Source organism: Pelophylax lessonae (genome assembly GCF_965119305.1).
Source record: "Pelophylax lessonae genome assembly, chromosome: 1".
Classification (NCBI taxonomy): domain Eukaryota; kingdom Metazoa; phylum Chordata; class Amphibia; order Anura; family Ranidae; genus Pelophylax; species Pelophylax lessonae.
The window spans coordinates 798,612,545-798,638,003 of NC_138768.1; the positions used below are offsets into that span (position 1 = coordinate 798,612,545).

Sequence of the window (25,459 nt, forward strand, 5' to 3'; positions counted from 1 at the left end):
CTGTGGATGCAAACAATAGTTATTTTTGACAATCCAATTTAAGCTTACTTGAAAAATCTCCTTTAATGTTGCCTGTCTGTTGGCCACCTCTTTGCACAACTTCCCGGATTCCCTGCATGCTTTGTAGCTTCATCCTCCTGTTGTTCACTTTCAATTTCTAAGGACTACATATCCCATGGTACTTAGCTGCCTGCAAGCAGTGATTCCTGTAAAAAAAAAATCAAAAGAAAAGAATATGTTCTACAATAGTGGTCCTTTAAAACTGTAAACTTCCATATATTAACTTTGGGCACGTATGTCTTTGCGTACAGGTCTTTGAAGAAGAACATCATATCTTGTATTTGGACCATGGTGGTGTTATTGTGGCCATCAAGGATACATCTATTCCTCTGAAAATTCTCAAGTAAGTAAAATATAATGCCACTTTGTAACTGCATGTTCTGGAGTGTGGTGTGCCAATGGAGTCTTTTATTACAGTTAAAATGTAACCCTTTCGCTGCCAGGCCCTGTGCTCCACTTTTAAATTTATCTGGGCAGGCATTTTTTTCTCTGCTTTTTTATTTTTCTCTTACAGCTTTCAGAGTTTGTTAAAGACCCCCCAAACCATATATTTTCTGAAAGCATATGACCAGTAGAATACAAATAAGGTGCCACTGATTTTTAGGGCACAATGATATTTTGGCAAATGTTTATCAAAACAATACTTTTGCTAAAAATATACTGAAATCATTATTAGCAGATAAAAACACAGCACATTTTACAAGATTCCTGCTAAATGGAAAAGCTAACCTGTATTGAGTTAATAAATAACCACTATTTGTAAATTTTAGATTGCGCCTTTTTTCAAAATTGTGAAAATCAAACATACACAAAAATGGAAATATCCAAATTTCTCAAAAAATCTAGAGGTTTTCATTGTTCCCTAACAGCTTTCAGAGTTTGTATAAAACCCCTCAAACCATATATTTTATGAAAGCACATGGCCTGTGGAATAAAAAAAGGTGCTACTGATTTTTAATGCCCTGCGATATTTGCGCAAATGTTTATCAAAACTATATATTCGCTAAACATTTTCTTTTAACAGATATAAATGCTAAATTTGCTAAAAATTCATTTTTAGCAGATATAAACTCAGTAAATTTCACAAATTCATGCTAAACTCCTACAAAATATAAAAGCTTAACCTGTATTGAGTTAATAAATACAAATATTTGTAATTTTTATGCCTTTTTGCAAAATGGTGAAAAGTGGAACGTGGATCAGATGGAAATGGACAGATGGCCCGTTTCCATCCAACCGCCCCTTAGAGAACAGCGGGCTGTGTCCGTGTCCATTGTCGATCAGCAGAGCGGACCTGGGCCTGTCATCTGCCTGGATCAGCAGAGAGAGCCCTCGCTGAGAAGGCATAACTGCTTGACAGAGTCCGCTCCATGTTTTTTTTTTATTTATTTACTTTTTAATTACTTTTTAATTGTTTTACAATTTTATTTTTTTCATTTTTTTTTGGGGGGGGGACTTTGGTGAGATATCAGGGGTCTACCAAGCCCCACCTTTACCAGCCCCCCCAACCCTGAACATGACAGCTGGCCAGACAGCAGGCAGCGGGAGGGGAAGGGAGGGATGCCACCGGGGGGATGGATGGGGGGTGCGGGGGCCGGTAAGGGGAGGGATCAGCCTGTCTGGGGGGGACAGTCTGTGATCCCCCCCCCAAGCCTCAGCAGCACCTTAAGCCAGCGGAAGTGGCAGAGGAGGGATGTCGGCTTCTAAAGGTAGCTGCAGGGGATCAGGTTTGTAGGGGGGTCAAATCAGGTGTGGGGGGGATCAGTGCAGGGGGGTAGGAAGAGGGTTAAGGGGGGTAGGAAAGGAGGGTGGGGGAGTAGGTGACAGGGAGTGGCGGGAGGTGGAGAGGCTGGGGACAGGGAAGCGGTGCAATGGGGGGAGGGGGGATGGGGGCACATTTTATTTTAAGAACTCTGATCAGTGGATTGTAACCTGCTAATCAGAGTTATGAGTCTGCTGACCAATTCTGTGATAATTTCATGGTCATTGAAGTGACCATGAACTTATAGCAGGGGGAAAAATGCGGACCGTGCGGCATACACACCTGGCCAGCTGCAAGCAGTGCTGTAGGTCCGTACACCGTACAAACCTGGCAGTGAAAGGGTTAAACCATAAACCATAAAAAATAGCACCACTTATGGTGCAATTATAACATATAATTAGTGTTGAGCGAACACGGACTGTATTATTCGTGTTCGTACCGAATAATTGGATTTTTTGTACCCGAACACGGACACGGACACTTTACTGTATGTTCGGGTAAAAATCCGTGTTCGGTCGTTTTATTTCCGGGTTTTGCATGCTTTGGCGCTCTTTTCATGGCGGGCTTTCAACAGCCAATCAACAATCGTTTAACTGGTGTGCCTTAAGCCATCCCAGCCATGCCTGCAAATGTCTCAGTAGCTGTGATTGGCCGTCTGAAGCATGTGACCAAGTCTTTATAAGTTCGAGGCAGCCGCAGCGGCGTCATTATGCTGCTTAGATTCAGGGACAGAGCACACATCAACGTGCTGGCTGCTGATTAGGGAAAGATAGGCAGGAAAAAACCATTTGTGTCCGGATAGAATTGAGGGACAGGTCGGAGTGTTTAGGCAGGGCGAGTTGTAGGCATTTTAGGGATAGAGTCTGCTGAATTATATAGGGTCAGTGTCTTCTACAAACTACAATCGATATTGCTGTGTGGGGGGTGGGGTGAATCTGCACTCAATCCTGATCTACGATCTCTTCTCAATCCTGTTAGGGACAGAGTCTGCTGAATTTTAGGGAAACTGTGTTCTACAAACTACAATCGATATTGCTGTGTGGGGGGTGGGGTGAATCTGCACTCAATCCTGATCTACGATCTCTTCTCAATCCTGTTAGGGACAGAGTCTGCTGAATTTTAGGGAAACTGTGTTCTACAAACTACAATCGATATTGCTGTGTGGGGGGGTGGGGTGAATCTGCACTCAATCCTGATCTACGATCTCTTCTCAATCCTGTTAGGGACAGAGTCTGCTGAATTTTAGGGAAACTGTGTTCTACAAACTACAATCGATATTGCTGTGTGGTGTGGGATTGGAGATAGGCAGGTGTCAGTGATCCACATCCATTTTTCTGTGTGTGAGCTGCAGTGAACACAATCTTTTTGGGCTGCAGTGAACACAATCTTTTTGGGCTGCAGTGAACACAATCTTTTTGGGCTGCAGTGAACACAATCTTTTTGGGCTGCAGTGAACACAATCTTTTTGGGGTGCAGTGAACAAAATCTTTTTGGGGTGCAGTGAACACAATCCTTTTTGGTGTGCAGTGAACACAATCTTTGTGGGGTGCAGTGAACAAAATCCTTTGTGGGGTGCAGTGAACACAATCTTTTTGGGGTGCAGTGAACAAAATCCTTTTTGGGGTGCAGTGAACAACATCCTTTTTGGGGTGCAGTGAACACAATCTTTTTGGGGTGCAGTGAACAAAATCCTTTGTGGGGTGCAGTGAACACAATCTTTTTGGGGTGCAGTGAACACAATCTTTTTGGGGTGGAGTGAACAACATCCTTTTTGGGGTGCAGTGAACAAAATCCTTTTTGGGGTGCAGTGAACAAAATCATTTTTGGGGTGCAGTGAACACAATCTTTTTGGGGTGCAGTGAACACAATCTTTGTGGGGTGCAGTGAACACAATCTTTTTGGGGTGGAGTGAACAACATCCTTTTTGGGGTGCAGTGAACAACATCCTTTTTGGGGTGCAGTGAACACAATCTTTTTGGGGTGCAGTGAACACAATCTTTGTGGGGTACAGTGAACAGAATCTTTGTGGGGTGCAGTGAACACAATCTTTGGGGGGTACAGTGAACACAATCTTTGTGAGGTGCAGTGAACACAATCTTTGTGGGGTGCAGTGAACACAATCATTGTGGGGTGCAGTGAACTCAATCTTTGTGGGGTACAGTGAACACAATCTCATACTGAAGGTTTGAGGGTGCTGCCTGTTCCATACTCCCCTACTCCTCATCTAGCCTTTTAGGGGTACAAACAATAGTAATTGGGGCCTAGTGTGGTTGTGTACGTGTGATATACATACACTTTTTTGGGATCATATTTTCTATTCCGCTATTTAATCAAAAACCTTTGGGGATCAGTTAAATTGGGGGATAGTCTGTGTTGGTACGTGTGAGAGAGATCCACCTTTCCAAGTTGTTGGGGTTCATCTCATACTTCTGAAGGTTTGAGGGTGCTGCCTGTTCCATACTCCCCCTACTCCTAGCCTTTTAGGGGTACAAACAATAGTAATTGGGGCCTAGTGTGGTTGTGTACGTGTGATATACATACACTTTTTTGGGATCATATTTTCTATTCCGCTATTTAATCAAAAACCTTTGGGGATCAGTTAAATTGGGGGATAGTCTGTGTTGGTACGTGTGAGAGAGATCCACCTTTCCAAGTTGTTGGGGTTCATCTCATACTTCTGAAGGTTTGAGGGTGCTGCCTGTTCCATACTCCCCCTACTCCTAGCCTTTTAGGGGTACAAACAATAGTAATTGGGGCCTAGTGTGGTTGTGTACGTGTGATATACATACACTTTTTTGGGATCATATTTTCTATTCCGCTATTTAATCAAAAACCTTTGGGGATCAGTTAAATTGGGGGATAGTCTGTGTTGGTACGTGTGAGAGAGATCCACCTTTCCAAGTTGTTGGGGTTCATCTCATACTTCTGAAGGTTTGAGGGTGCTGCCTGTTCCATACTCCCCCTACTCCTAGCCTTTTAGGGGTACAAACAATAGTAATTGGGGCCTAGTGTGGTTGTGTACGTGTGATATACATACACTTTTTTGGGATCATATTTTCTATTCCGCTATTTAATCAAAAACCTTTGGGGATCAGTTAAATTGGGGGATAGTCTGTGTTGGTACGTGTGAGAGAGATCCACCTTTCCAAGTTGTTGGGGTTCATCTCATACTTCTGAAGGTTTGAGGGTGCTGCCTGTTCCATACTCCCCCTACTCCTAGCCTTTTAGGGGTACAAACAATAGTAATTGGGGCCTAGTGTGGTTGTGTACGTGTGATATACATACACTTTTTTGGGATCATATTTTCTATTCCGCTATTTAATCAAAAACCTCTGGGGATCAGTTAAATTGGGGGATAGTCTGTGTTGGTACGTGTGAGAGAGATCCACCTTTCCAAGTTGTTGGGGTTCATCTCATACTTCTGAAGGTTTGAGGGTGCTGCCTGTTCCATACTCCCCCTACTCCTAGCCTTTTAGGGGTACAAACAATAGTAACTGGGGCCTAGTGTGGTTGTGTACGTGTGATATACATACACTTTTTTGGGATCATATTTTCTATTCCGCTATTTAATCAAAAACCTCTGGGGATCAGTTAAATTGGGGGATAGTCTGTGTTGGTACGTGTGAGAGAGATCCACCTTTCCAAGTTGTTGGGGTTCATCTCATACTTCTGAAGGTTTGAGGGTGCTGCCTGTTCCATACTCCCCCTACTCCTAGCCTTTTAGGGGTACAAACAATAGTAATTGGGGCCTAGTGTGGTTGTGTACGTGTGATATACATACACTTTTTTGGGATCATATTTTCTATTCCGCTATTTAATCAAAAACCTCTGGGGATCAGTTAAATTGGGGGATAGTCTGTGTTGGTACGTGTGAGAGAGATCCACCTTTCCAAGTTGTTGGGGTTCATCTCATACTTCTGAAGGTTTGAGGGTGCTGCCTGTTCCATACTCCCCCTACTCCTAGCCTTTTAGGGGTACAAACAATAGTAATTGGGGCCTAGTGTGGTTGTGTACGTGTGATATACATACACTTTTTTGGGATCATATTTTCTATTCCGCTATTTAATCAAAAACCTTTGGGGATCAGTTAAATTGGGGGATAGTCTGTGTTGGTACGTGTGAGAGAGATCCACCTTTCCAAGTTGTTGGGGTTCATCTCATACTTCTGAAGGTTTGAGGGTGCTGCCTGTTCCATACTCCCCCTACTCCTAGCCTTTTAGGGGTACAAACAATAGTAATTGGGGCCTAGTGTGGTTGTGTACGTGTGATATACATACACTTTTTTGGGATCATATTTTCTATTCCGCTATTTAATCAAAAACCTCTGGGGATCAGTTAAATTGGGGGATAGTCTGTGTTGGTACGTGTGAGAGAGATCCACCTTTCCAAGTTGTTGGGGTTCATCTCATACTTCTGAAGGTTTGAGGGTGCTGCCTGTTCCATACTCCCCCCTACTCCTAGCCTTTTAGGGGTACAAACAATAGTAATTGGGGCCTAGTGTGGTTGTGTACGTGTGATATACATACACTTTTTTGGGATCATATTTTCTATTCCGCTATTTAATCAAAAACCTCTGGGGATCAGTTAAATTGGGGGATAGTCTGTGTTGGTACGTGTGAGAGAGATCCACCTTTCCAAGTTGTTGGGGTTCATCTCATACTTCTGAAGGTTTGAGGGTGCTGCCTGTTCCATACTCCCCCTACTCCTAGCCTTTTAGGGGTACAAACAATAGTAATTGGGGCCTAGTGTGGTTGTGTACGTGTGATATACATACACTTTTTTGGGATCATATTTTCTATTCCGCTATTTAATCAAAAACCTCTGGGGATCAGTTAAATTGGGGGATAGTCTGTGTTGGTACGTGTGAGAGAGATCCACCTTTCCAAGTTGTTGGGGTTCATCTCATACTTCTGAAGGTTTGAGGGTGCTGCCTGTTCCATACTCCCCCTACTCCTAGCCTTTTAGGGGTACAAACAATAGTAATTGGGGCCTAGTGTGGTTGTGTACGTGTGATATACATACACTTTTTTGGGATCATATTTTCTATTCCGCTATTTAATCAAAAACCTCTGGGGATCAGTTAAATTGGGGGATAGTCTGTGTTGGTACGTGTGAGAGAGATCCACCTTTCCAAGTTGTTGGGGTTCATCTCATACTTCTGAAGGTTTGAGGGTGCTGCCTGTTCCATACTCCCCCCTACTCCTAGCCTTTTAGGGGTACAAACAATAGTAATTGGGGCCTAGTGTGGTTGTGTACGTGTGATATACATACACTTTTTTGGGATCATATTTTCTATTCCGCTATTTAATCAAAAACCTTTGGGGATCAGTTAAATTGGGGGATAGTCTGTGTTGGTACGTGTGAGAGAGATCCACCTTTCCAAGTTGTTGGGGTTCATCTCATACTTCTGAAGGTTTGAGGGTGCTGCCTGTTCCATACTCCCCCTACTCCTAGCCTTTTAGGGGTACAAACAATAGTAATTGGGGCCTAGTGTGGTTGTGTACGTGTGATATACATACACTTTTTTGGGATCATATTTTCTATTCCGCTATTTAATCAAAAACCTCTGGGGATCAGTTAAATTGGGGGATAGTCTGTGTTGGTACGTGTGAGAGAGATCCACCTTTCCAAGTTGTTGGGGTTCATCTCATACTTCTGAAGGTTTGAGGGTGCTGCCTGTTCCATACTCCCCCTACTCCTAGCCTTTTAGGGGTACAAACAATAGTAATTGGGGCCTAGTGTGGTTGTGTACGTGTGATATACATACACTTTTTTGGGATCATATTTTCTATTCCGCTATTTAATCAAAAACCTCTGGGGATCAGTTAAATTGGGGGATAGTCTGTGTTGGTACGTGTGAGAGAGATCCACCTTTCCAAGTTGTTGGGGTTCATCTCATACTTCTGAAGGTTTGAGGGTGCTGCCTGTTCCATACTCCCCCTACTCCTAGCCTTTTAGGGGTACAAACAATAGTAATTGGGGCCTAGTGTGGTTGTGTACGTGTGATATACATACACTTTTTTGGGATCATATTTTCTATTCCGCTATTTAATCAAAAACCTCTGGGGATCAGTTAAATTGGGGGATAGTCTGTGTTGGTACGTGTGAGAGAGATCCACCTTTCCAAGTTGTTGGGGTTCATCTCATACTTCTGAAGGTTTGAGGGTGCTGCCTGTTCCATACTCCCCCTACTCCTAGCCTTTTAGGGGTACAAACAATAGTAATTGGGGCCTAGTGTGGTTGTGTACGTGTGATATACATACACTTTTTTGGGATCATATTTTCTATTCCGCTATTTAATCAAAAACCTTTGGGGATCAGTTAAATTGGGGGATAGTCTGTGTTGGTACGTGTGAGAGAGATCCACCTTTCCAAGTTGTTGGGGTTCATCTCATACTTCTGAAGGTTTGAGGGTGCTGCCTGTTCCATACCCCCCCTACTCCTCATCTAGCCTTTTAGGGGTACAAACAATAGTAATTGGGGCCTAGTGTGGTTGTGTACGTGCGAGATACATACACTTTTTTTGATCATATTTCCTATTCCGCTATTCAATAAAAACCTTTGAGGATCAATTGAATTGCGGGATAGTCTGTGTCGGTACGTGTGAGAGAGATCCACCTTTCCAAGTTGTTGGGGTTCATCTCATACTTCTGAAGGTTTGAGGGTGCTGCCTGTTCCATACCCCCCCTACTCCTCATCTAGCCTTTTAGGGGTACAAACAATAGTAATTGGGGCCTAGTGTGGTTGTGTACGTGCGAGATACATACACTTTTTTTGATCATATTTCCTATTCCGCTATTCAATAAAAACCTTTGAGGATCAATTGAATTGCGGGATAGTCTGTGTCGGTACGTGTGAGAGAGATCCACCTTTCCAAGTTGTTGGGGTTCATCTCATACTTCTGAAGGTTTGAGGGTGCTGCCTGTTCCATACCCCCCCTACTCCTCATCTAGCCTTTTAGGGGTACAAACAATAGTAATTGGGGCCTAGTGTGGTTGTGTACGTGCGAGATACATACACTTTTTTTGATCATATTTCCTATTCCGCTATTCAATAAAAACCTTTGAGGATCAATTGAATTGCGGGATAGTCTGTGTCGGTACGTGTGAGAGAGATCCACCTTTCCAAGTTGTTGGGGTTCATCTCATACTTCTGAAGGTTTGAGGGTGCTGCCTGTTCCATACCCCCCCTACTCCTCATCTAGCCTTTTAGGGGTACAAACAATAGTAATTGGGGCCTAGTGTGGTTGTGTACGTGCGAGATACATACACTTTTTTTGATCATATTTCCTATTCCGCTATTCAATAAAAACCTTTGAGGATCAATTGAATTGCGGGATAGTCTGTGTCGGTACGTGTGAGAGAGATCCACCTTTCCAAGTTGTTGGGGTTCATCTCATACTTCTGAAGGTTTGAGGGTGCTGCCTGTTCCATACCCCCCCTACTCCTCATCTAGCCTTTTAGGGGTACAAACAATAGTAATTGGGGCCTAGTGTGGTTGTGTACGTGCGAGATACATACACTTTTTTTGATCATATTTCCTATTCCGCTATTCAATAAAAACCTTTGAGGATCAATTGAATTGCGGGATAGTCTGTGTCGGTACGTGTGAGAGAGATCCACCTTTCCAAGTTGTTGGGGTTCATCTCATACTTCTGAAGGTTTGAGGGTGCTGCCTGTTCCATACCCCCCCTACTCCTCATCTAGCCTTTTAGGGGTACAAACAATAGTAATTGGGGCCTAGTGTGGTTGTGTACGTGCGAGATACATACACTTTTTTTGATCATATTTCCTATTCCGCTATTCAATAAAAACCTTTGAGGATCAATTGAATTGCGGGATAGTCTGTGTCGGTACGTGTGAGAGAGATCCACCTTTCCAAGTTGTTGGGGTTCATCTCATACTTCTGAAGGTTTGAGGGTGCTGCCTGTTCCATACTCCCCCTACTCCTCATCTAGCCTTTTAGGGGTACAAACAATAGTAATTGGGGCCTAGTGTGGTTGTGTACGTGTGATATACATACACTTTTTTTGGATCATATTTTCTATTCCGCTATTCAATAAAAACCTTTCTAGGGCAAGATCTTAAATTACAGAAATATGAGGAGACCGTCAAATAAGGGCCGTGGCCTGGGTCGTGGTGCTGCTGGTAGAGCTCCTGTTGCAAGGAGAGGACATGGTCGATCTGTGCCAGCTACACGCACAAGTGAAACACCTTCCTCAAGTGTGAGTAGGCGACAGAACCTGCATCAGTATTTGGTAGGGCATCAAACGCCCCTAGAAGTGATGAGGCCAGAACAAGTTGAGGCGATAGTAGATTGGTTTGCTGCTGACAGTGCCTCCAGTTCCTTCACATTGTCTCCCACCCAGTCTACTGCAGAAAGGTCAGAGTTGGCACCTGCAGCCAATGTCCAACCGTCTTTCACCTCACCCCCTTGCAAATCAGGCCAGCAGTCTGAGCCCCAAGCCATACAGCAGTCTCTTATTCTTTTTGAGGACTCTGTCAGCAGGGTTTCCCAGGGCCATCCACCTAGCCCTGCCCCAGAAGTGGAAGAGATTGAGTGCAGCGATGCCCAACCACTTATTCCTCAAGATGAGTACATGCAAGGATCATCGCAGCACGTCTCCGATGATGACGAAACGCAGGTGCCAACTGCTGCGGCGTTCAGCATTGTGGAGACCGACAAGGAGGGCAGGGGTGAAGACTGGGTGGAAGATGATGTGGAGGACGATGAGGTCCTCGACCCCACATGGAATGAACGTCATGCAGGTGAACTGAGTAGTTTGGAGGAAGAGGCGGTGGTCGCACAGAGCCACCAGCACAGCAGAAGAGGGAGCAGGGTGCAGAAGCGGAGCGGCCGTGCCCTAGACACTACGCCCGCTACTGCCCAACGCAGCAAGGGAACGAGCGCACCAAAGTCAGCTCAAAGGAGTTCTCTAGCGTGGAAGTTCTTTAGAAAATGTGCTGATGACAGGACACGAGTGGTTTGCACCCTGTGCAATCAGAGCTTGAAGCGAGGCATGAACCTTCTCAACCTGAGCACAACCTGCATGATCAGGCATCTAAGTGCAAAGCACGAGCTGCAGTGGAGTACACACCTTCAAAACCAAGAAACGTCTCTGGCTCATCCTGCTTCCTCTTCTGCTGCAGTCTCGGCCGCTCCAGCCACATCTGTAGTGATACCGGCACCTGCCACCCCGCAAACAGACGATCTGTCAGCAACACCACCACCTGGGTCACCAACAACCATCTCCACAATGTCCCGTGGAAGCGTTCAGCTTTCCATCTCCCAAACACTTGAGAGGAAGAGGAAGTACCCCCCTACCCACCCGCGATCCCTGGCCCTGAATGCCAGCATTTCAAAATTATTGGCCTTTGAAATGCTGTCATTCCGTCTGGTGGAGACGCACAGTTTTAAAAACCTTATGTCGGTGGCTGTCCCACAGTACGTCGTGCCCAGCCGCCACTACTTTTCCAGGCAAGCCATCCCTTCCCTGCACAACCAAGTGGGGGAAAAAATCAGGTGTGCACTGCGCAACGCCATCTGTGCCAAGGTCCACCTAACTACGGATACGTGGACCAGTAAGCACGGTCAGGGGCGTTATATCTACCCCTAACGGCACACTGGGTAAATGCAGTGGCGGATGGGCCTGAGGCGGATAGCAATTTGGCGCATGTCCTTCCACCACCGAGGATTGCAGGGCGCTTCAGTTTGCCTCCTGTTCCTAACTCCTCCTACTCCGCTTCCTCATCCTCTACCGCCTCCTCATCCGGACAGCGTAACACCTTCACCACCAACTTCAGCACGGCCAGGGGTAAACGACAGCAGGCAGTTTTACAACTTGCCTGTTTGGGGGACAAACCACACACCGCGCAGGAGTTGTGGAGGAGCATGGAACAGCAGACAAATGAGTGGTTGCTGCCAGCGAGCCTCAAGCCCGGCCTGGTGGTGTGCGATAACGGGCGAAATCTCATAGCAGCTCTGGGCCTAGCCGGTTTGACGCACATCCCTTGCCTGGCGCATGTGCTGAATTTGGTGGTGCAGAGGTTCCTTAAAAACTACCCCGATATGTCAGAGCTGCTGCAGAAAGTGCGGGCCGTTTGTGCGCACTTTCGGCGTTCTCACCCTGCTGCTGCTCGCCTGGCAGCGCTGCAGCGTAACTTCGGCCTTCCCGCTCACCGCCTCATATGTGACGTGCCCACAAGGTGGAACTCCACCTTGCACATGCTGGAAAGACTGTGCGAGCAGCAGCAGGCCATAGTGGAGTTTCAGCTGCAGCACGCACGCGTGAGTCGCTCTGCGGAACAGCACCACTTCACCACCAATAACTGGGCCTCCATGCGAGACCTGTGTGCCTTGTTGCGCTGTTTTGAGTACTCCACCAACATGGCCAGTGGCAATGACGCCGTTCTCAGCTTAACTATCCCACTTCTATGCCTCCTTGAAAAAACAATTCGGGCGATGATGGAAGAGGATGTGGCACAGGATGAGGAGGAGGAGGAGGATGAAGAGGTAACATTTCCAAGGCTTTCAGGGCAGTCATTCGCAAGGGGCTCCGAGGGTGGGTTCCTGCACACGCAAACGCCAGGGACGCAATTGTCCAGCAGGGGCACAGTTCTGGAGGATGAGGAGGATGAGGAGGAGGAGGAGCTGGAGGAGGAGATGGAACCATGTTCACAGCAGGGTGGCACCCAGGCCAGCTCATGGCCATCACTGGTGCGTGGCTGGGGGGATACAGAGGACACGGACCATACACCTCCCACAGAGGACAGCCTTTCGTTGCCTCTGGGCAGCCTGGCACACATGAGCGATTACATGCTGCAGTGTCTCCACAACGACCGCCGAGTTGCCCACATTCTAACTTGTGCTGATTACTGGGTGGCCACGCTGCTGGATCCCCGTTACAAGGACAACGTACCGTCCTTAATTCACTCACTGGAGCGCGATCGCAAGATGCGCGAGTACAAGCGCACGCTGGTAGACGCCATGCTGCTGGCATTCCCATCTGACAGCGGGGCCACAGTGGAAGCACAAGGCAGAGGAGGAGGAGGAGGAGGTCGCCAACGCAACCAGGGCACCGCCAGCACCTCAGAAGGCAGGGTTAGCATGGCCGAAATGTGGAAAAGCTTTGTCAGCACGCCACAACAAACAGCAGCACCAGCAGCTCAGATGGAACGTCTTAGCAGGAGGCAGCATTTTACCAACATGGTGGAGCAGTATGTGTGCACACGCCTACATGTAGTGAATGACGGGTCTGCCCCCTTCAACTTCTGGGTCTCCAAATTGGGCACATGGCCTGAGCTTGCCCTTTACGCCTTGGAGGTGCTGGCGTGCCCTGCAGCCAGTGTATTATCTGAACGGGTATTTAGCACGGCTGGGGGCGTTATAACAGACAAGCGCAGCCGCCTGTCCAGAGACAATGTGGACAAGCTCACGTTCATTAAAATGAACCAGGCATGGATCCCACGGGACTTTTCCGTACCTTATGCAGAATAGCAATGGATACCGACCTTACCCACCCATTGTTCCATTTTTGCTCTTTCTCACTCTTTTGGGGTGTACCCTCATTTAAAATTTGTGAAAAGAAGCAGTGTTGGCTACCTCGTCCTCCTCCTCAGGGCCAGATTAATGTAGGGTCTATTGGAGCTGCAGCTCCAGGCCCCTACCTTTTATATAGGCCCCGGGTTGGCCATATTCACTGTTACCGCTCTTCTGTCACTTGTAAACACAGAAGTCTGGCTTCTATGCTCGCTTCCCCAGGCAGCACCCTCAGAACCTCCCCACACAGCGTGAAGGCCGGACAAGGAGGGACAGTTGGCGATGCATGGATGTGTTTATGGGCTTCAGAGACAGCATCCCATGTTGAATTAGGCATGCATGGCTGCACCCTTCCTCCTCTGGGTGCATGGCAAGGCACGGCCCTAAGGCCCTTCAAAATCCTCAGCACCAAGCCCATGATGCTGTTAATCCGGCCCTGGTCCTCCTCCACCGCCGCTTCCACCTACACCGCCCATAGGTGTGCGCAGCCTATTGCATTAAGGTGTGCACCCCAAAGTTGAAATACACATGCATGTGTTTGCCAGCAGGGAGAGTAATGTATCGGGGCCATGTACCTGTAGGCAAGGAGAAATAGAGCAGAGCAGGTCCCAGGGAGATCTTTCCCATCTCCTCACTGGCAATGCTATGTGCCCTAGGTGATTAGGGTGTGCCCAGGCACACCCAGCACACCCTGTGCGCACGCCTATGTCACCGCCACATCCACCACCACCTCAACCTCCCTCCTACTCCATATGGGCCTCGTCCTTCAGAGATGAAGAAGAACATTGTTTTATTTTTCTGTTTTTTTTTGTTGTTTTAAGTTATTTCCCTATCCACATTTGTTTGCAGAGCACTTGCCATGCTCTTAATTACGTTTTGCTGCCATTTGCAGCACTCTAGCCCTTTCCTTTGGTGTTTTAGAGCCATTTTAGTGCCTTAAAGTTCGGGTCCCCATTGACTTCAATGGGGTTCGGTGTCCGGGAAAAGTTCGGTAAAAGTCCGGGACACGGACCCGGACTTTTTTTTAAAGTTCGGCCGAACCCGTCGAACACGGACATCTAGGTGTCCGCTCAACCCTACATATAATGTGCAAAACAATATACTGAAATTTTTCACATATAGGTTTATATGTTATATTTGCACTTTAAGTGGTACTGTTTCTGCAAATTTCAAATGTTTCAATGTGGGATGACTAGCAGCAACAGTTTAAAACTTTTTCATCAAAACTTTTAAAAATTTTTATAGTTTCGGCACATAAGCACTTTTTTTAAACGAATGGACTTTCACTCGCTGTTGGCTTGTTTTGCACATGATACTGTATGTTATAATTGCACCATAAGTGGTACTCTTTTTACTGTGGTTTATGGTTTAAATTTTCACTGTGTGATAAACAGCAGCAACAGTAATTTATTAATTTAAAATCATAGGTACACGTAGCGTGTTTTTTTTTTATATACACAGAAAATTTTATTACAGTTAAATTGCTCGAGATTTTCATTCACATAGTTGTCAGCTAACCTAGTTTCCAGCCTAAGCCCCCAGGTTCGGGAATGGTATACTGGAACGTATTGTTACTGGAATGCTCTTTGTTTTAACAGTAATTAGCCTTCAAATAAAACACTTTTTTCTGGAGATGATGCAGTCATGTTTGTTAAAATTTACAGAAGTCTATTTTATTATAAACCCCAATTGTTAATTGTAAGATACTTTATACAGCCAAATGTTGTAGACACCTAATTATCACACTTATATAAGTTTTTTGGACATCCCTGTCCAAAACTATGGACATTCATAACAAGTTGCTCCCATCACCCCCTTTGCTTCTGGCAAGTGTGTTTGTGCCAAATGAATATTTGTGAGATTAGGTTCTGATGATGGATGAGAAGACCTGGCTCACAATTAACATTCCAATTCATCATAAAGGTGTTTAATAGAGTTGAGGTCATGGCTCAGTGCAGGCCATTACACGCATCAATCCATGTCTTTATCAAACTGGCTTGGTGCACCATAATTTAATTATGGTCATGTTGGGATGGATTAAGGACCAGCATGCTGCTTTAGGTTCTCTCCAGTGCTGCTTACATAACCAAAAGCCTAGACCAGTGTTTCTCAACCGTTTATCAGTCAAGGGACCCTTTAAAATGATGGACAATTTAAGGCACCCCATTCTAAAATGTAAAAAACTAAACTAATGGTTTTACATAAACCAGCAACATTCACACATGTAGGACACCTAATGTGATTTGTTCTTTCACAGCAAATTCACCTTTGCACGCTGCTACCGACTAAAATTGCAATGTTTCTGTCTCTCTCAATCAGCTAATGTGACCCCAGTTCTGATGGAGAGGGACAGGGGAGGGACAAACAAGGATGTTGTGCAGAAGCCTAATGTCCTCCTTATCAATCAATGACATCATTGGTTGTTAAGATGCTGGCGACTGGAAGGATGCAATGATACACAATGAAAACCTGTGTCTTAGTTGTACTAAGAGGCAGGCTTGATCCACCTGCTGGCTTCTATACAGTTTTTGGGCAATTTTTAGGCATTTTTAAAAGCACCCCTGAAGAAATCTGAAGTCACCCCGGGGTGCCTGGGTACCCTGGTTGAAAAAGGCTGGCTTAGACCATAATGTTATGAATCTGCCAAAAATGGAGGAATGAAGCTGAAATTAGCTGATTTTCCCTTCAGAATGGATCATGCGAGCAAATGTCTAAGCTTTTTGCTCATATAACCAGCACTGGAGGAACGTGGAGCAGCATTTTCTTTGTTATGCTGTTTTTTCATCCTATTTTGATTTGGGAAGATTGACATTCTGCTTTCAGCTTCTGCAACTTGGATATAATGTTTTTTTTTTATTACAGAAAGCCAATAGTTAGGCGTAACTTACACAATGCATGGCAACGCACCTGCTCTATGTGCGGTGCACTGCAGTGCCATTCATTCTGAATGGCATTTAAATGCATTGTACAGTAGAGCCTAATGCACAATGCTCTGCAGCATGCCACAATACATAATATTATTATTATACAGGATTTATATAGCGCCAACAGTTTGCGCAAGAAACTTTACAATGTAGAGGGGAACAGTACAATTAGAGTACAGTTCCATACAGTAGGAATAGGAGGGCCCTGCTCATGGAGCTTACAATCTAAAGGGAGGGGGAGCCGGTACAAAAGGTAATAGCTGCGGGGATGATCTGATGGAGGTTACTCAGGTACAATTCTTAGGTGGGGGTGGGGTTGGGGTAGGCTTCCCTGAAAAAGTGAGTTTTTAGAGATCGCCTAAAGGCGTACAGGGTAGGGGCTGACAGGACATACTGGGGCAGAGAGTTCCAGAGGATGGTCCTCGCCTCCAGAAGTCCTGGAGGCGGCATAGGAGGCGGTAACAAGAGAGCTAGAGAGCAGGAGGTTTTGGGAGGATTAGAGAGGATGAGTTGGATGATATCTGCAAATGAGGTTGGTGATGTAGCTGGGGGCAATGTTGTGAATGGCATTGCATGTTGTGGTTAGTATTTTGAATGTTATATGTTGGGGTAAGGGAAGCCAGTGAAAGAATTGGCAGAGAGGAGCAGCAGTCACAGATTGGTTAGTAAAGTATATTAGACTGAAGGGGGATAGCCCCTGTAAAGGTAAGCCAGTGAGGAGGGAGTTGCAGTAGTGAAGGCAAGAAATCACATAGGACTGAATAAGTTGTTTTGTTAGTGTCATTAATCAGGAAGGGGCGAATTCTGGAAATGTTGTGGAGGTTATGGCGGCAAGATGTAGCCAGTGATTGGATGCCGGGGCTGAGGAGGAGGTTAGAGTCCAGGATTACACCCAGCACCTTGACGTGTGTGGGGGGACCAACGTTAATCTCAGTGGTAAAGTCATCTGGAGGGGATCGGGAAGGAAGAAATATTACAAGCTCAGTTTTAAAAAGATTGCGTTTTAGGAAGTGGTGTGACGTCTATACTGATAAGTTTGTGATACGTAAGGAGATTGAGGGGATGAGTTAAAGAGTGGAGAGATAGATCTGGGTGTCATCAGCATAGAGGTGGTATTGGAAGCCATGGGAGGTTATCGACTGGCCCAGAGAAGAGTTATAGAGAGAGAGAATAAGAGGGGCCCAAGAAAGTACCTTTGGGGTACCCCAACAGAAAGAGGAAGAGGAGTGGAAGGGATAGTGTTGTATGTGGTGCTCAGACAGGTAGTAGGAAAACCATGAAAGAGCAGAATCATGGGGGGCAAGAGAGTGGAGTTTGTTTAGGAGGAGTGGTTGGTCAACTTTGTCGAAGGCAGCAGAAAGGTCCACAAGAATGAGAAGAGAGTGTGGCCATTGGTTTTAATAGTTAGTAGGTTGTTGGTGAGTTTTAGCAGGGTAGTTTCAGTAGAATGTTGTGGGAGAAGCCGGACTGTGGGGGATCGAGAAGGTTGTTGTTAGTGAGGTAGAAGCTCATACAGTTGTGGACAAGGCATTCAAAAACTTGAAGGCAAGCGGGAGCAGGGAGATGGGTCTTAAGGTATTCAAACAGGTAGGGGCCAGTGAGGGTTTTTAAGTATCAGGTTAACCATTGCATGTTTGAGCATGGAGAGAAAGATGCCGGAGGAGAGGGAGAGTTTGAAGACGTGGGATAGAGAGTTTAGAACAGAGCAGGAAGATGGTCCCAGTAACTGTGAGGGACCAGGGTCCAGGGGACAGGTGGTGAGGTGGGCCGTGGAAAGGAGTTTGTAAACTTCCTTAGTAGTAGAAGGGCTGAGGGAGGAAAGTATTGAGTGCAGTGTTGGACCTGGTGTGTTGGTTTGGAGGTGGAAGCTGGACACTGGCTATCTCATCACAAATTGTGTGTCGATTTTGTTTTTGAAATGGTTGGCAATCTCCTGGGCAGTGAGCAAGGTGGTGGGTGGAGGCAGTGGGGGCTGAAGTAAGGAATTAAGGGTAGAAAAGTGTTGACAAGGTTTGGATGAGAGGGATTTGATGAGAGAGGTGTAGTAGGTTTGTTTAGCATTGTGGAGGCAAGAGTTGTATTTTGGGAGGGCAGATTTGTAGAGGGTGAAGTCTTGCAGGAATTTTGTTTTATGTCATGATTGCAACGCTGTGAGTTGTGGAGCACTGCATTGTTAAAGAGGGTCATGCATATTTTTATGCACGCATATGCATTAATGCACCTTAATTGAACACCTAATGCTGAATGAGCCCTGCAGAATTGAGCCCCAATAATGGACCCTTTACATTAATAATGAGGTTGAATGAAACATAATATGATTGACTGCCCTGTAGCAAACCCTCATTCATCAATGATATAGGCTGCCATGCTGTTAGTTCTGACAGATATGTTGCTTTTTTAGTAGAGTTCACATTTAACTTTAAAAATAAAGCCAGAAATTATGAATTGTGTCCTTTTAGTTTGCTGTAATGAAGATCCATCAACTGCTAATTGATTGAGGTCATCAATATTCTGTAATATTACTGTAACTCTTATCTCGGTGACTGAGCCAAATCATATGCACAGTCACATATTTTGGTTCTTTGATTAAGAAATTAGCTCATCAAACATGCATTCTACATCAGTGAATTCAAGGACAGTCCGCAGTGAAGTTTTAAAGGGACTAAGAACCAAGAGAGTCCAACCACAAAGAGAAATTGTGACATTGTGTTAATACACTTATATCTGTCCATGAACTGCTTTAGAGTTTTCAGACTCAGCTGGTCCATTTAGCAGGTTATTGATTGACTTTATTATAACATATATACACATTGTGTGTATATAAAAATATTTTGCATTACTAGATAATTCTTTTGGAATGCAAAACCTGCTTGAAGCAGGACATTTGCTAGTCAGAAGGAGGTGAACTACAGGTCAAACATACTACGATGATTCTACTAACTTATTTCAGACAACTCTAAAAAAATGTAACCAGATGTCCCCAGTTTCCAGAGACAGTCCCTGATTTTAGGGAGCTGTACCTTGGAAAAAAAAATATACGCCATGTAATTCTTTGTTAAAATAATGTGTCCCTGATTTAATTTAAACTTTAATAATGGTGTCCACGGCCGAGCATCTGGTATTTCATCTTGACAACAATTCTGTGATTGGCCTGGAGCAGAAAGAGGGAGGGGAGGGCTGTGTCTGCTTTTGGCTGTGTCCATAGTTATTGATGATGTCACATGCCAATATTACATGGTGTTCTCAGTCCCTCCCTTCTTGTACAGACTTCATTGCGGGAGGTATGATGTGGATAATTTGCCTTCTTGCCATTTAGTTGTTATGGTGACCTGAAGTACATACATGGTCCTACACTCTTGACCCAGAGCAAAAACAATATCCTTTTACTCCCCTCCCACTTTGCAATTTGGCCAAACCCAACATTTGGTGTGGTTCACTTCACATGATGACATTATCCCCACCCCTGCTCTGCCCCTGCACCCCCCCCCCCCCCAAATAAAAGTGTGTATGGTCAATAGGATTTTTAGATTTTGTTTTGAAAATCTGGTCACCTTAATTTAAAACTGTTGTCAAGCTAACACAAGCCCAAAGTAATTGTTAACACAGACCCTAAAAAGTAAACTAAACCCACAGTTGCACAGCAGGCACCCTCCAATGCCTTTAGGATACTTGGACCCCCCCACAAGCTACAGTCCCCTTACAACTAATACAAATACTCGTATGGCACGGCCTGGCAGTACGTCACTAAGCCAATCACCACTATCTAGTGAAAGGGACTGGCATATTTGCCCAATACCAGGAAACCTACATTTTTAGGAAGCTACTTCAGCACACAGGGTCATGTGGGTATTGTAGAGGTAAGATGTGGCATCAAAATACTACAGGTGTATGGCTGAGGGTTTTTTTTTTGTTTCTTTCTTCACATGTGACAGGTGTATGAGGCTTTGTGATGGAGGGTTTTCAAAAATGATCTGTAGAAACAGCACACAAACAGCTGGCTATCAGATGAGGCTGAAAAACAGTTCATGAGGGTTAATTAGCATGCCACATCGTATATAGTAACCTAACAATCCTAAAAATTGTTTAAAACAGATATTTTCTTTAGCATGCACACTCATGGTGTGTGAGTATGCCTATATATGGTGCTTATATTGGGAGAAAGACAGTCAGCCAGTGGATTGACTATCACCTACCCCAACTCCCTGTCTTGAGAATAATTGGCAGATGACATTCTGTTCTTATTTGAATGCACCCATAGACATAGGAACACTTTTATGAAGGCTGGAGCAGTTGTTTTCCAAAAAAAAAAATATACTATTTATGGTGAATTTTTATGCTCAAATTGATTAAAGGTTTTTCCTTCATCTGTGTTTTGAAGCTTCCATTTTATTCGCTTTAATGGCCCTGCTTTTCCAAATGTTTCTTTCTATTAAAGCCATTAAGGATGTATTTAGTAACTTTCAAAAGAACATTTGATAGGAACTTTGAAATTGTAGCTCCATAGAATATATAAATCAGATAAAGGCTGCAAGCATTATATTACTATAATAATAATAATATATAATAATAATATATATATTATTGATAATACATTTATGAAAACAGTATCCTCTATAAAATTGTTCCCTAGTGCTTTATATACTGTGAAAGGTCCATTAAAATGTTCGAGGTAAGACTGAACACATGATAACTATTTTTACTTGTTGATTAATCATCAAAACTTATTAAGTAATATTAATAATAATTGACCTAATGGTAATGTTGGTCAGTCCTGAAACTGAAGCAGCCTTATTGTTCTTGCCACTTGGATAAAAAAAAAAAAAGTATCCTTATCCTATATTAGCTCTGTGAATTTAGCCTCATATGGCCAAAGGTTTGTGGACACCTGACCTTACCACCTGCGTAGAATTTTTGGGCTTCACATTCCAAAATCATGGCCACTAATATGGAGTTGCCCACTTTTTGCTTCTATAACGACCTCTTCTGGTATGGGAAGGCTTTCCACAAGATTTTGGAGTATGTCTGTTACGATTTGTGCTTTTTCAGCCAAAAGAGGTCGGGTTTATCTCAAAGGTGTTGAGTTGGGTGGAGGTCAGGGCTCTGTGAAGACCACCCAAGTTCCTTCACACCAAACATACTAAACCATGTCTTCATGGAGCTGGTTTGTACACAGGGGGGTAGTCATGCAAGAACAGAAAAGGGCCTTCCTTAAAATGTTATCACAAGATTGGAAGCGCGCAATCATCTAAAATGTCTCTGTTTGCTGTAACTAACTTTTTTTCTTTATCTCTCACTAGATTCAGTGTAGACGAAGGCCAAACCTGGAGTGTGCACAACTTCACCAGCACATCAGTGTTTGTGGATGGACTTCTCAGTGAGCCTGGAGACGAGACCCTGGTTATGACGTATGTCTCTCTCAACTTTATTTTAGATGCTGGTTTTATTCATATAAAGAATGTCGCTATTTTAGGCTGGTGAATTAAAATGAAAACTGCAGGCATCAGGAATGAAAATAGTGTAACACGATAAATGCAATCAGTCTGATTATTTATAATTTTAAAAACATTAACTGATTTGACAACATCGATGATCAGAAAAGCCATTTCTGAAGCAACTCATGTGAAGGTTAACCTCACTTTACTAGAGATGGGGTATTAAAGACTGAAATCTTCTTTCCATTTCTCTACTGTATATTTTATGTTGTCTGAAGGTTGTGACCCTATGTACTCTGCTCTTCACTTTTACGTATTTTAAGGGCATATTCACATCTATCAATATGATTAATTGCAGAAATGCACGTCTTTGACGCGCATGTGTCAGTGGCGGAGCTAGACTTTTAAAACAGGGGTGGCAAAGGGGTGGCAAGGTATTCACCCACCCCATGTCAACACCGGTGATGGGGCACTGTCCCCCCCCCCCCACGTCAACACCGGTGATGGGGCACTGTTCCCCCAGCAACACCAGAGATGGGGCACTGTTTGGGAATAAAATCATTGAAAGTAACACTTGCAGGGCACATAATGCTCCCAGTACTTTTATACCAAAACTTTTTTTTTTTTTAAATTAAATAATATAATAAACACTTATCCAGATAAAATAGTTAATATTCCTTATAAAGTGCAATATTATAATAGAAAAATAAGTGAATAAAAACGTCCACGTCAGCCAGAGATATAAAATAGGTAGCATAGAAGGACCCACTATATGTGCTATACGGACGTTTTTAATCACTTATTTTTCTATTATAATATTGCACTTTATAAGGAATATTAACTATTTTATTGGGGATAAGTACCGGTATATATTCTGTTTTTTGGCGAGCTGCATTGATTCTTGCATGGACACTGTACAGCTATAGCGCTGTAAGGGGCAGCTCGGCACTCACGTGATCGGCTGTTGCTTTTCTCCTCTCTCTCCTCCCTCGATCTGATTCACTCCCTCACTGACGTCAGCAAGAAGGCGGCGAGGAAAGGAGGAGAGAGGGGGCAGGGTCATGTAAGCGCCGAGCTCTGAGACACAGAGTGTGCAGCCGGTAGCTTTACAGAGGAGACGGTGCAGACAGTCGGGGAAAATCCAGAACGCAGCGCAACTAATCGATAATGACAATCGTTGACAACGACTTTCATTATCGATTATTATCGATTTTGTCGATTAGTTGTTTCAGCCCTAAATCAAACAGTGTAATGTTTTCAGCGGGGTGGCAAGGACTTCGTCTGGGGTGGCAATTGCCACCCCAGCTAGCCCTCTGGCTCCGCTACTGGCATGTGTTGCAGCACACCACAATACATGGTGATACGTGTCCAGTTTTTGGTCCATTTTAGTGTGTTGGCAGCCTATTTGAATGCAATGGCTGCATTGACATAACACAGGTAATGTACTCAACAGACTGTACAAATAATAACTGGTCCTTAAGGTAAACCTTTCCAGAAAGAAGCATGTGGGCAGCCTTTGCTCCTTCTGAAAATGCTAATTGTTTTCCATCCCAGATTGAAATAGGAGAGCAGTGGGACTGGCAGGATCACCAGACATGTCATAACATAAAGGTAGCAAAGCAAAGAGAACAGGATATGTTTTAATATAAATAGATGGGAGACACTTATCAGAAATATGAAATTAGTGTTGGGTGAACAGTTTGGCCCAAGCATGAGTCTGGGCTGAACATTGGCACCCCACCGCACACCCTGCAATGCACTGAGCCGAATCAGTGTGCAGTATAAGATGGTTGTTAAGTAGTGGGGTCGGAAAGCCGGCCACGGCGTCCTTAACAACCGATGAGTCATCAACTGTCAATGGGTTTCCCCACTGACAGCTGAATAATAAAAAAAAAAATGCCGGTTAAAAAAAAAAAAAGGCGTGGGGTCCTGCACCCCCTCCATGTGAATAAGTATGGGGTACATAATACCCCTACCCATTTACCAAAAAAGAGTCAAAAAGTAATAAAAACACAGACATTTTTTGACAAATCAAAAAATTAAAAAAACAGTCCCTGATGTAAATCCATTGTCAATTGTGCTGCCCGCCACACCTGAACAATAAAAAGAACAAAAAAACGCTTCCGCCGTCTATGAAGGATGGCCGCCTACTGCAGGCTCTGCTGTTTTACAGTTCTTATATAAGTAAGGGGCAGAGGCAGCTGGCGATGTCTCTTGTGGCACCGCCTCATCGTGAAGTTGCGGGCCCAGCATGCACTGGTCTGTCACGTCCCAAGGGGGGCAGTGCCACCAGATGACATCGCCAGGTGGCCTTGTCCTAACCTATATAAGAACTGTCAAACAACGCAGCCTGCAGTAGGTAGCCAGCCTTCGTAGAATGTGGGAGTATTTTTGTTTTTTCTATTTTTTGGGTGCGGCGGGGGGCATGATTGATGATGGATTTACATCGGGGGGACACCATTTTTTTTTTTATTACAGGAATTGTCAAAAACTGTGTGTGTGTTTATTACCTTTTGACATGCCCCAAAGCACCCCCCCCCATGTTGAGGGCATGTGGCCTAGTATGGTTCAGGAGAGGGGGGCTCACTCACCCCCCCTTCCCCTCTTTCCTCTTTCCTGACCTGCCAGGCTACATACCGGTCAAGGGTCTGGTATGAATTTTGAATTTTGAATTTTGGCGTGTTATGGACTGTGGGGAGGAAGTCCATGCCATTTTTTCTTTCTTTTTTTTTTTTAATCAATAGCCGGGTGCCAGCAATTGCAACAGTGAGTCAATTTAAATGTAATTTGACATGTGTTTTTTTTTTTTTGCTACAGAATGTTCTATACACGGTACAGAGGTGCCACTTTACAAGCAGACAAGGGTACCCCCCATGCACTATAATTGAAGGAATTTTTCATTTTTAGTGTTGCACTTTAAGCTTTATTAAAATCACTGCTCTTAAAAAAAAAAAGATTGTTTTTAAAAAAATGTTTGCATTATACATGTACCCCAGGCCAGTACCTGGACTCCTGTACCCCTTTTATGGGCAATAACTTGCATATAAGCCTTCAAAATGGGCACTTTTGATCTTTCTTGCTTGGCTCCTATAGTCTTCAACAGAGTCGGCCGTTCGGGTTAAAAACATTTTCCCCTGTTTGGGAGTTCTGCTGCACACCGAACTGGGGGGTGTTCGGCCCATCTCTATATAAAATGTTGGAGTAACATACTCTTTAATTTGATATCTTAGGAGGGAGAAGTTAGAAATAATGGTGCTGTAATTCACATAAAACATCTTAACATAAATAAATAATTTGGATGTTGGAAGTCTAGAAAATGGTTGTTGTATTGGAAAGGTGCTGTATTAATGGAGGTCTTGGCTGTTTTAATGTTTGGTTTCCCTGTTCCTTTCAGTCCAGAAGTATTCATGTCCTCTCTTTTCAATAGACAGTAATCAAGCTGAATTCCAGGTATAGCTTAGAAAAAAAGCTGTTCATTCGAAGGAATTGCATGAGGACTCGAGGACATACAATGCGATTAGAGGAGAAGCGTTTTAACCTCAGGCAACGTGGGGGGTTCTTTACTGTTAGGGCTACAAGATTGTGGAATTCTCTACCACAAGAGGTGGTTTCTGCAGGTAGTATGGTGACTTTCAAAAGACTCTTAGACTTGCATCTCAAGGATCAGGAGATTAAAGGCTATGTTAGATGATTACAGTCACAAACACCTACACAGGTTGAACTGGATGGACTATTGTCTTTAT

General features: G+C 44.3%; 1 protein-coding gene across 2 annotated transcripts in view; it reads left to right on the forward strand.

Moving 5' to 3' along the window:
• Positions 1 to 25,459, forward strand: part of SORCS2 (sortilin related VPS10 domain containing receptor 2) — a 1,364,824-nt gene that overhangs the window by 1,221,184 nt on the left and 118,181 nt on the right. For both annotated transcript variants that reach the window (XM_082243140.1, XM_082243141.1), the window contains exons 13-14: positions 312 to 403; positions 21,582 to 21,689. In XM_082243140.1, coding sequence (XP_082099266.1) covers positions 312 to 403; positions 21,582 to 21,689 — 200 coding nt within the window. The remainder of the gene's footprint in view (positions 1 to 311; positions 404 to 21,581; positions 21,690 to 25,459) is intronic.